This window comes from Bufo bufo, chromosome 3 (genome assembly GCF_905171765.1).
Source record: "Bufo bufo chromosome 3, aBufBuf1.1, whole genome shotgun sequence".
NCBI lineage: Eukaryota > Metazoa > Chordata > Amphibia > Anura > Bufonidae > Bufo > Bufo bufo.
Genome location: NC_053391.1, coordinates 427,899,106 through 427,911,642, shown reverse-complemented (window position 1 = coordinate 427,911,642; position 12,537 = coordinate 427,899,106). Strand labels below are relative to the sequence as shown.

General features: G+C 43.3%; 1 protein-coding gene across 1 annotated transcript in view; it reads right to left on the bottom strand.

Moving 5' to 3' along the window:
* The window catches only part of CFAP47 (cilia and flagella associated protein 47), a 572,366-nt gene that overhangs the window by 88,785 nt on the left and 471,044 nt on the right, over positions 1-12,537 (bottom strand). The window contains exon 58 of the mRNA XM_040424993.1: positions 8,979-9,074. Coding sequence (XP_040280927.1) covers positions 8,979-9,074 — 96 coding nt within the window. The remainder of the gene's footprint in view (positions 1-8,978; positions 9,075-12,537) is intronic.

The following is a 12,537-nucleotide window of genomic DNA, read 5'->3' as shown; positions in this document are numbered from 1 at the left end:
ATTAGGAGAAATAAAATGGCCGCTGTCCTACTAGTACACACAAAACTTGTCCTAATCACACAGCAGGACAAGTTAGTTCAGGACACTGAGGTAAAGAGCTGCCTCATCCTCCTTTCTGCTCTGCTTGTCAGGGATTATGAACCTGAATACAGCTCATAAGATCTTCAGCTGAATCTCTGTAGGAATGGAGATCATGAGGAGACCTGAAGTACAGAGACGAGGGTGCGAGTAATGAGCAGCATCACTTCTATGCAGTCTCCATTGCCACAGTCTGTCCTGTCCGTCCTCTCTACTTCATGCCTCCTCATCAACTCCATTCCTACAGCCAATCATCATACATATATTAAGGGAAATATGGCTTTCAACCAGAACCTCATCCTGATGACCACACAAATATGCCTAATAATTGGACCCAGTGGTATTCACCCATGCAGTATGGCCAGTAGCAGTGTGTCCCTTGTTAGCATATCTAAGGCAGGAAGGGCACATTGTGAAAGCGTTTGAACAACATCCTCTTGACCTAGAGATGGGGGAAGATATTTGGGTGGTCACAGGGTGGATTCTATGGTGGGGGGCTGGGTACAGCAACATATAGGTGAAAGTTGGGAGTGAGGCTGGGTCTTCTCTTCCTGGACGACTTCCTGGGATGAACAGCATTTTAGGAGCAAGCTAAGTTATATGTGTGCGTATGTGGGTATGTATATAAGTATAATATCCCACTAAACTTTATATGTGTATATATAGATATTTGTAGTCGGCGATTGTATTACCAATAGATTATATATGCTGTTTATGCAGGAGTCTCTATATGTACATATACTATGGTCAGGTACTGGATGTGAGTTGGTTAGAAGAGTAGATCCAGTAGACTGTATATTGGTGGACTCTGGATATACTGTATATACATACACATTATTAGCCACATTTGCTTAGCATCCAGGGTGCGCAGGAATGGAGGCGGCTGTGTGTGGTGGTGTCCTCTATGTATTGTGTTATCTGTATCTCTATGTATAATGTCCATTGCTTTGTCATCTCTATGTTATCAGTAAACTATTTTTATATATAAGTATCTGCGAGGGTTGTGTGTTGCTCCTGGGGTATATGAAGGACTGGAAGAGGTGTAATTATACACAGGATAATCGGGTTGTATGGGAAACAAGGGCAACATGCTAGGAATAGAATAGAAGGGATGGAAAACGGAGATATACATAAATCTTCAATTTCCAAGAAGCAAAACCCCCTCTTCAACATAGATCATATTAAACTGTGTTCATTATCATAATTCCTGACAAGCAGAGCAGAGAGGAGGATGAGGCAGCTCTTTAGCTCATTGCTCTGAAGTAACTTGTCCTGTGTGATTAGGACAGATTTTGTGTATAGGACGGCAGCCATTTTTCTTTCCGCTGATGATTGCTCCCCAGACATAATCAGCCATTATAAATAATGAAATGTATATGGGAATATATTTATAATAAAGTAAGATTTATTTATTTTCATTTTATTAATTTCCAGAGAACCCCTTTAATGTGTATTGGGGCCTTTAAAAGGTTGTGCAGGCAGTATATATATCTGATCGGCGGGGGTACGACTCCAGCTGATTGAAAAGAAGGAGCACCATGAGAGCGCTGCTTCCTCTTCATTACACCGCACGTCCTTGAAGCGGAATGGAGTGAGTACTTGTACTTACACGGCAGTTTCAAGACAACAGGCAGTGTAATGAACAAGAAGTAGTGCTCATTAAAACAGCTCATCAGCGGAGGAGCCAGGTGTCGGACCCAATCTGAACAGATATTGATGGCCTCTCCTAGAGGACAGGTAATCAATATATGCAGCCTGTACAATTATTAACTAAAACTAAGAGCTTTCCGATGCATTTGAGATAAGATATTTTTGCCACATTAGGGCACCAGTATCTCACAAATTCAATGTTATTGCCTCTATTCTAAAGTTGTGGATAAAACCTAATCATCTTTTGTATATTTTGTATTCAAAATAAGTATTTGTCTCACCACAGGACAATGATGAAAAGATTACAAATAGCGAGTCATATGCCGAATTCTCAAGAACATAAAATTACCATTACAGGAAAGAGAAGCTTTTAGTTGTAATTTATGCTTTTTTTTCTAAAGTTCTGTTTAAATCAGGCAGTTGGATTAAAGAAAAAAGGAACGTGCTTGCATCTACATAAAAAGAAAATCTAAAAAGAAATTGAAGTAATGTCTTTGGGATTGCACATACTTCTTCCAACTAAATTGGTAGGATGCTCTTATTTTTTAAATACAATATGATGGCAGAGCACTAATGAGCTCTGATGTTATTTTTCTCCTTAGATTACAGCTACTTAGTACATTTTAGAATTTTAAGTGTGAATTTTGCCTGAATAATCACACCGCTCCAGCAGGCAATGGGACCCAGCAGCCGCACAGCGGCCGCACTGTACAGTGAGGCCACCTGGGCCCCGGGTCCCATCACTCCACCGGCACGGCACAGAAGCAGCGACGTCCAGTGCCGCATGTGAACTGGTGCAAAAGGCTCATCTGTTCACAACCTCCCAGGAACTCCAACTGAGATGTGGTAGGAATTTATAGACCCTTTGCAGACATCTCAGTTGGAGTTCCTGGGAGGTTGTGAACAGGTGAGCCTTTTGCACCAGTTCACATGCGGCGCTGGACGGCGGCCGGCGCTGCTTCTGTGCCGTGCCGGTGGAGTGATGGGACCCGGGGCCCAGGTGGCCTCACTGTACAGTGGGGCCGCTGTGCGGCTGCTGGGTCCCATTGCCTGCTGGAGCGGTGTGGAGGCGCGGTGGTCGCCGCACGGAGCCGCGCCATGGTTAGAGTAGGTTCCCACTTAAACAAGAGGCAACCTTGTCGCGGTAAGTGGGCCTATGCTCTTTGATCAAACTGTATACTAATGCCTCTTTATAGTGCACAGCAAATGATTGATAAAATTGCTGTATAGCCATGTTTTATCAAAAGAAATGCTGATAATTGTAAACAATGGCCATATCAGAAGCATAGGAATGAGGATGTGCGATTTAGATTCACTCTACATATTATAAGAATTTCCGCTATAGCTTCTTTTTCCCCCCTCTGAATCAGCACTCCTCCCCATTTTAGCTCAGGTGCTTTTAAATTAGCAGAAGTCTGCAAAGGGTCTATAAATTCCTACCACATCTCAGTTGGAGTTCCTGGGAGGTTGTGAACAGGTGAGCCTTTTGCACCAGTTCACATGCGGCGCTGGACGTCACTCTACACTTCACTCTACATATTATAATAATAGCTGGGCAAGTGCCCGCAGCAATTTCCTATGCCCAATTGCAGTGAGTGGAGAGCACTCCACACAATTGTGGCCAGTTTTCCATACATCACTATGGGAATGCCAGTGTTTGCCTATATTCTGGAACTTCCAAAGCGGTGAACAGAGGGTGGCCGTGCATGTACAGCTGCTCGCCCTTCACTTTGGCGGGGCCCGTTTTGGAAACAGGAGTGGTTACCAGAGGTGGGGCCTGCACTTATCTGACATTGATAGCATATCCTAGCAAACACCCCTTTAGGCTACTTGCACACTTAAGTTTTTGCTGGATCCGGCAGGGTTCAGAAAAAACGCTTCCGTTACTGATAACACAACCATCTGCATCCGTTATGAACGGATCTGGCTGTGTTATCTTTAACCTACACAAGACAGATTTTTTAATGAACTCTATTGAAAATCAATGGGGGACGGATCCTTTTTCTAATGTGTCAGATTGTGTCAGAGAAAGCGGATCCATCCCCATTGACTTGCATTGTGGGTTATGACAGATCCGTTTTGCTCCACATCCCAGGAAGGAAAGCAAACAGCAGCATACTGCGGTTTGCTCTCCGGTATGAGAACGGAACGGAATGTATTGTTGAAACATTATGTTCTCTTCAGTTACGTTTTGTCCCCATTGACAATGAATGGGGACAAAACAGAAGCATTTCCTTTTACAGTATTGAGACCCTATAATGGATCTCAATACCGGAAAATATTAACACTAGTGTGAAAGTAGTCTTAATCATAGCTCACTGTACCCAATTCTTAAAATAGAATAAATCATATTTTCAATTAATGCCCAAAACAAACAGTTCCTCAATAATCCCCCCTCCCCACATGCTATCTTTTTGTTGCATCCTGTATTCTTTCTTCAGGATGAGCATGTGCAGCGGTGCACCACTATTTTCTATAGCTATGCCTATACTCAATCTGTTCAGTGAGGCAGTACATGCATGGTTTCATCATCCCCAATGAACATGGCAATCATCTACAGTGTAAGGCCTCATGCACACGACCGTTGTGTGCATCCGTGGCCGTTGAGCCGTTTTCCGTTTTTTTTTTCGCGGACCCATTGACTTTCAATGGGTCCGTGGAAAAATCGGAAAATGCACCGTTTTGCAGCCGCATCCGTGATCCGTGTTTCCTGTCCGTCAAAAAAATATGACCTGTCCTATTTTTTTGACGGACAATGGTTCACGGACCCATTCAAGTCAATGGGTTCGTGAAAGAACACGGATGCACACAAGATTGGCATCCGCGTCCGTGGTCCGTGGCCGTAGGTTACTTTCATACAGACGGATCCGAAGATCCGTCTGCATAAAAGCTTTTTCAGAGCTGAGTTTTCACTTCGTGAAAACTCAGAACTGACAGTATATTCTAACACAGAGGCGTTCCCATAGTGATGGGGACGCTTCTAGTTAGAATATACTACGAACTGTGTACATGACTGCCCCCTGCTGCCTGGCAGCACCCGATCTCTTACAGGGGGCTGTGATCCGCACAATTAACCCCTCAGGTGCTGCACCTGAGGGGTTAATTGTGCATATCATAGCCCCTATAAGAGATCAGGGGCTGCCAGGCAGGAGGGGGCAGACCCCCCTCCCTCCCCAGTTTTAATTTTATTGGTGGCCAGTGCGGCCCCCCCGGCCCCCCCCCCTCCCTCTATTGTATTAATTTCATTGGTGGCCAGTGTGCGGCAGCCCCGGCCCCCCCTCCCTCTATTGTATTATCATTGGTGGCCAGTGTGCCCCCCCCCGGCCCCCCTCTATTGTTTTAATATCATTGGTGGCCAGTGTGCGCCCCCCCGGCCCCCCCTCTATTGTTTTAATATCATTGGTGGCCAGTGTGCAGCCTCCCCCCCCCCCCCCCGATCATTGGTGGCAGCGGAGAGTTCCGATCGGAGTCCCAGTTTAATCGCTGGGGCTCCGATCGGTAACCATGGCAACCAGGACACTACTGTAGTCCTGGTTGCCATGGTTACTTAGCAATATTAGAAGCATCATACTTACCTGCTGCGCTGTCTGTGACCGGCCGGGAGCTCCTCCTACTGGTAAGTGACAGATTATTAAGCAATGCGCCGCACAGACCTGTCACTTACCAGTAGGAGGAGCTCCCGGCCGGTCACAGACAGCGCAGCAGGTAAGTATGATGCTTCTAATATTGCTAAGTAACCATGGCAACCAGGACTACAGTAGTGTCCTGGTTGCCATGGTTACCGATTGGAGCCTCAGCGATTAAACTGGGACTCCGATCGGAACTTTCCGCTGCCACCAATGATCGGGGGGGGGGGGGGGGAGGCCGCACACTGGCCACCAATGATATTAAAACAATAGAGGGGGGCCGGGGGGGGGCGCACACTGGCCACCAATGATATTAAAACAATAGAGGGGGGGCCGGGGGGGGTGCACACTGGCCACCAATGATAATACAATAGAGGGAGGGAGGGGGGGCCGGGGGGGCGCACACTGGCCACCAATGATAATACAATAGAGGGAGGGAGGGGGGTCCGGGGGGCCCACACACTGGCTACCAATGATAATACAATAGAGGGAGGGAGGGGGGGGCTGCACACTGGCCACCAATGATATTCAAACTGGGGAGGGAGGGGGTTCTGCCCCCTGCTGCCTGGCAGCCCCTGATCTCTTACAGGGGGCTATGATAAGCACAATTAACCCCTTCAGGTGCGGCACCTGAGGGGTTAATTGTGCTGATCACAGCCCCCTGTAAGAGATCAGGTGCTGCCAGGCAGCAGGGGGCAGTCATGTACACAGTTCGTAGGATATTCTAACTTGAAGCGTCCCCATCACCATGGGAACGCCTCTGTGTTAGAATATACTGTCGGATATGAGTTTCACGATCTAACTCAAATCCGATGGTATATTCTAACATAGAGGCGTTCCCATGGTGATGGGGACGCTTCAAGTTAAAATATACCATCGAATTGGAGAAAACTCAGATCCTATGGTATATTAACTCCTGACTTTACATTGAAAGTCAATGGGGGACGGATCCGTTTGCAATTGCACCATATTGTGTCAACGTCAAATGGATCCATCCCCATTGACTTGCATTGTAAGTCAGGACAGATCCGTTTGGCTCCGCACGGCCAGGTGGACACCAAAACGACTTTTTTCTCATGTCCGTGGATCCTCCAAAAATCAAGGAAGACCCACGGACGAAAAAACGCTCACGGATCACGGACCAACAGAACCCCGTTTTGCGGACCGTGAAAAAACCGTGTGCATGAGGCCTAAACCACAGGGAAAGGTAAGGCACACTGTGAAAGGGCATCAGCAAGACCTTCCAGTTTACTAAGCGAAGGCAACAAGATGAACGGAGGAACTAAAAGCAGAAATTGTAAAAACACTCAGGTCCAGATTTACAAATGTGTCTTTGCCTAAAATCTGTCTAAAAAGTGACACTTATTGCGCAACAATTCTGGCATAAAATTTTGCTTCAAAGTAAAGGTACAACAACATGGCGCGGTCATAATCTGTTTGGGTCATGGTCAATAACCACACAGCCAATTAGGTAGCAGCTTTTATTTAAAGGGAATCTGTCACCTATTTTGAGCATATAAAACTGTTAACATAGCAATGTTCAATAAAGTACCTTCATTCCAGCATGTGTCTTCTTTCTTTTATTCAACTTTTCATTTAGATCAAAAAGCGATTTTTCTGATATGCTAATTAGGCTTCAAGGTGCCCAGAGGGGCGTTATTACTCTGCTCTAGTGCCCAGTAACGCCCCCTGCAGTGCCCAGCCCGCCTTTCTTCCAAGCCCAGCACGCCTCCTAAGAAATAAATGTACTCCCACATACTTGCCGAACGGCGCAGCCCCCTCCGCTACGTCATATAATTTATTCACCCCACGATCCTTCTGTCCTCCATTCTTGCCCTCAGAAATCTCACGCAGCCGCAGTATCGCTGACTGCCTGCGCCTGTACGATACTCCGGCTCCTGAGGGCAACAGCCTCAATAGTGTCACTGAGCATGGGCCGAGCCCAGTGACGTAATCAGAGCGCTGTTGCCTCAGGAGCCGGAGTATCGAACAGGCGCAGGCAGTCAGCGATACTGCGACTGCGCAAGATTTCAGAGGGCAAGAAAGGAGGACGCAAGGATCGTGGGGTGAATTAATGATATGACGTAGCGGAGGGGGCGGCGCCGTTCAGCAATGATGTGGGAGTAAATGTATTTCTTAGGAGGCGTGCTGGGCTTGGAAGCAAGGCGGGCTGTGCACTGCAGGGGGGCGTTACTGGGCACTAGAGGAGAGTAATAACGCCCCTCTGGGCACCTTGAAGCTTAATTAGCATATCAGAAAAATTGCTTTTTGATCTAAATGAAAAGTTGAATAAAAGAAAGAAGACACATGCTGGAATGAAGGAACTTTATTGAACATTGCTATGTTAACAGTTTTATATGCTCAAAATAGGTGACAGATTCCCTTTAACTAATAAAGACCTCACTGTATAGCCAGTCTTCATTGTTAATGCTTGCGCAGTACCTCGAATACCATGCGGCCATTAACAATGATGACCGACTACACAGTGTGCTCTTCATTAGTTAAATAAACGGCAGCTGTGGCCGAATTGGCTGCACCCTGTGCCCATAGCAAGTTGCGACCTGAACTAATCATGACCACACCGTGTGGTAGTACCCCTCATTAACCAATAGTTAGTATAGAGTCCGAGAAAAGTGTCTAGCCATGCAGCAGATTTATCATCCAGCCTCAGCCATTGTGATAAATGTGGTGCAGGTTTTGAAGCCTGCCGAAAAGTTTAGTAAATCCGACCCCCCCTTCCCGCCAGTATTTATTTTCCTATGTATTTAAGTATTATGGTTAGCATGTTCATAGGCAAACAGCTAGCTAGCTTAGGTGTCACAATCTCAAGGCCATCAATGAGGCTGGCATCTCAGCAGGTTCCACCTGAGGCTTAGCTATTGCTGAAGGGGAACAGACACAGCAAGATCCCAATTTCAGAGTTCCAGCAGATGTCAGCTATTGCTATAGCAGTACCACGATCAAACACAGTAGAAGGTGATAAAACAGCAGTAGTGGAACAGATGAGAGAGGCCTCCTCAATTGGCAGTGAACCGCTGCAGATCCAGAGATGATAAAGATTCACCCACGATGAAACCACTTTCAGACTCTTAGGACACAGCTAAGGTGTTTGTAGTGGTTAATACTATCCACTTTAGTTTTTAATTCTATCCACGTCCCGAGGACATGAACACAGTTGAAAATGGTGATGTTGGTAGGGGGCTCAGTTTAGCCTATGGTTAAAGCAGTCTTGCATCTATACGCTGTTTTTTTTTTTACTTTATTAAAATGGTGTGAACTAGGCCTTAGAGCAGCTGTAGGGACTTGAATTTCTTTAAGCCTGTTGTGCTTTATTATTTGTGCTTCTAAAGTGGGGTCATTTGTGTATACAAGTATTTCATAGTACACCAGTAATATTTAGCTTAAAACAGAATACTCAAAAAGATCATATAAGCTACATAAAATACATTACCAGCAAACAGATACGGTACTTCCAAAATAAATTCATGGTACAGATACAAGCAGACACACACAATTTCTGTACATGAACCAGAAATAAAAGACATCGCACCAGCATATAAAGTAAGATAAAACCACTGCACTATATCTTCAGCAATGTCAAGACAAGAAGCCTAAAATAAATACCTTGTGTTTGCTTCAGGGGCAGACAGAACGCTGGCTCTTTATTGATGGAATGGCGCAGAACTGATGCACTAAGCCGATGCATGGTCTGTTCTTGATCTGAAATATGTGACAAAAAAAGATGGAATATTTTCTTCAATGTCAAATTCAAGGAAATAAATTCACTGATGGTTGAAATGTGATCAAAGGCCTTTTCTAATGAAAGTACTTCACGGATGAATGTTCTTCAAAGTATTCTCTCAAATAGGAGGTGACAGCATCTCCCTTTCCTTTCTTTTCTCTTTGCATTTTTAATCACGTTGCTTGTCATGCCTGTGATAATTTGAAGTTTTAACCTGGAAATCATACTTACCATCCTAACTGCAAATTACAAATGTAATCAAATAACATGGTAAATATTAAAACAGTAAAACGGGATATTTAAAACAGGAAGCACAACTTTTACATTACCTTCAGATATTCTAGATTTTGAATTATAAATGTTGGCATACAAATATCATTCATAAATTCTGTGTATATATTAACTTTTACCATGTGGTTTGGCAGCAGCGTGTAAAGTAATTTTCATGACTAAATCCATTTTTGGACAAATTTTGGCAACAGGCAGTTTTTTTATCTTATTGTTTGGGGTGGTTTCACATAGTGTGTGTGTGTGTGTGTGTGTGTGTGTGTGTTTTTTCTAAAATGCTGCATTTATTGGCACATGTTTTTCATGTTTTTTTTGGGATCCACTTCTGCCTTTGGTTCAAAGAACTGCATCTAAAACTGCGGTACGTAAAACCACCCTGAATGCGGATAGGCCCTAGTTTGGGATGTTATATTTTAAGTTCCGGTTAACTGGACTACTATACCAGACAGTACAATATAATATTGTGCAGTGTGTGTAATAGATCACTAGAAAAATAAATGAGCAAGAGTTTGCTATGCTTAAAAATTCTGATGAATACATAAGAATAATGGTGCTTCCACCTCTCCCCTGCCTCATTCTCCCCATGCACCTATCGCCTCAGTTGCTGAAGCTTACAGTGACCAGTACTCAAGTTTATAAAGAGCTTTATGGACCTGTTTTATTTTGTTTGTAGACATCTTTTTTAACTTGAAATATCACATAGTAATCATATCAATATGCTTCAAATAAGGTTCAAATAGTTGTCATTATTGTTTTGGCTATTTATTATATCAAATCATGTACTGTAAATAAAAAATATATATAAAGTAGAACATAGAAAGTGTTAAGCTGACTCCACTTCTGAAAATATTGTACTTTAGTCTATAACAAGGGCACAAGCCAGGCAAAAGGACATGATCAATGCATTCTTTAATCAGTTTGGAATTGTAAGCACAAAGCACACACAGCATTCCTCATAGACAAATACAAAAGAAAAATAGATTAATTCAATATATATTCAAAATGTTCTAGAGCGAACAATGTCTAATCCCTTTGCTACCATTCACTCTTATTTGTGTTTCAGAAAGCCAATGCAAAATTAACCAATGCAATTTACTAAGCAAACTGAAATCAATGCATGCAGCTCTGCTCTCAAGTAACTAACCCAACACTTGTTCACACGCACACATAGTGTTACAGGGCTGAGATTCAGTCCTGTTTTGATATTTAAATTGGACACATGGTTGAGTGAGTAATATCACACTGCCATGTGGTTCCATAGTCATGACCCCGCCCTTTCCTGTGCTTACATCACAGGTACAAGGCATTTGAGGTAGACAGGTATGAATATAGTAGCAATACACCTAGCCACTGGGGCATTCTGAGGCGAGACCAGCTTCCCGTGAGGTCTCAGATGGAGGAAGTGGGACCACCATACATTCTAAGGCTACATTCTAAGGTATCTTTTGTCTATATTGTTAGACTATAGACCGGTTACATGGTGTATGTATACGTATATGACCATGATATTGAAAGTATTTGTATAATATTGTACAAACCGGATTCCAAAAAAGTTGGGACACTATACAAATCGTGAATAAAAACTGAATGCAATGATGTGGAGGTGCCAACTTCTAATATTTTATTCAGAATAGAACATAAATCACGGAACAAAAGTTTAAACTGAGAAAATGTACCATTTTAAGGGAAAAATATGTTGAATCAGAATTTCATGGTGTCAACAAATCCCCAAAAAGTTGGGACAAGGCCATTTTCACCACTGTGTGGCATCTCCCCTTCTTCTTACAACACTCAACAGACGTCTGGGGACCGAGGAGACCAGTTTCTCAAGTTTAGAAATGAACTGAGCGTTGATAACAACTTGGGTTGTCCTTGTCCTCTTTGGTCCGGATGACATGGCGTCCCAGATTTCCAAAAAAGAACTTTGAATCGTGACTCGTCTGACCACAGAACAGTCTTCCATTTTGCCACACTCCATTTTAAAAGATCCCTGGCCCAGTGAAAACGCCTGAGCTTGTGGATCTTGCTTAGAAATGGCTTCTTCTTTGCACTGTAGAGTTTCAGCTGGCAACGGCGGATGGCACGGTGGATTGTGTTCACTGACAATGGTTTCTGGGCCCGGAGATCACGGGCATCCAGTATGGTTTTACGGCCTTGACCATTACACACAGAGATTGTTCCAGATTCTCTGAATCTTCGGATGATGTTATGCACAGTTGATGATGATAGATGCAAAGTCTTTGCAATTTTTCGCTGGGTAGCACCTTTCTGATATTGCTCCACTATCTTTCTGCGCAACATTGTGGGAATTGGTGATCCTCTACCCATCTTGGCTTCTGAGAGACACTGCCACTCTGAGAAGCTCTTTTTATACCCAATCATGTTGCCAATTGACCTAATTAGTGTTAATTGGTCTTCCAGCTCTTCGTTATGCTCAAATTTACTTTTTCCAGCCTCTTATTGCTACTTGTCCCAACTTTTTGGGGATTTGTTGACACCGTGAAATTTTGAATCAACGTATTTTTCCTTTAAAATGATACATTTACTCGGATTAAATGTTTGATCTGTCATCTACGTTCTATTACAAATAAAATATTGACATTTGCCATCTCCACATCATTGCATTCAGTTTTTATTCACAATTTGTTTAGTGTCCCAACTTTTTTGGAATCCGGTTTGTAGTTAAGTAGAGGTGTCTTTTATGTTATATCTGCAAGAGTTGTGTCTTATTCCTGGTGATACCAAGGCAACATACTGTAGCTGTGGTATAAACTGAGAACAATCCCACGACCTAGGGGGAAAAGGGGAATATAGACCAGTGTCATCTGATAATTGGTTATATTCCGCCTTTTTACACCAATAACCCCAGATATTTATTTGATATTGATAACAATTATTGATATTAATAAGCAATTTCTATCCTTTTTCACATAGCATAGCTGAGAATGTCATATTGTAATACCCATTTACATATCATTATATGTGGCCTTTAGTTTTCTATAGGACTGTAGGTTAACTGAGTTTGACTAAAACTGGTGCAAAGAAAAATGGAGGACAGCTTGTATGGCGGTATATGAGTATATGTCTTTACTACTAACTGCATTAGTTTAGTTTAGAAATATGCTTTCTTGTATAATGAAAGTGTAGGTTCAC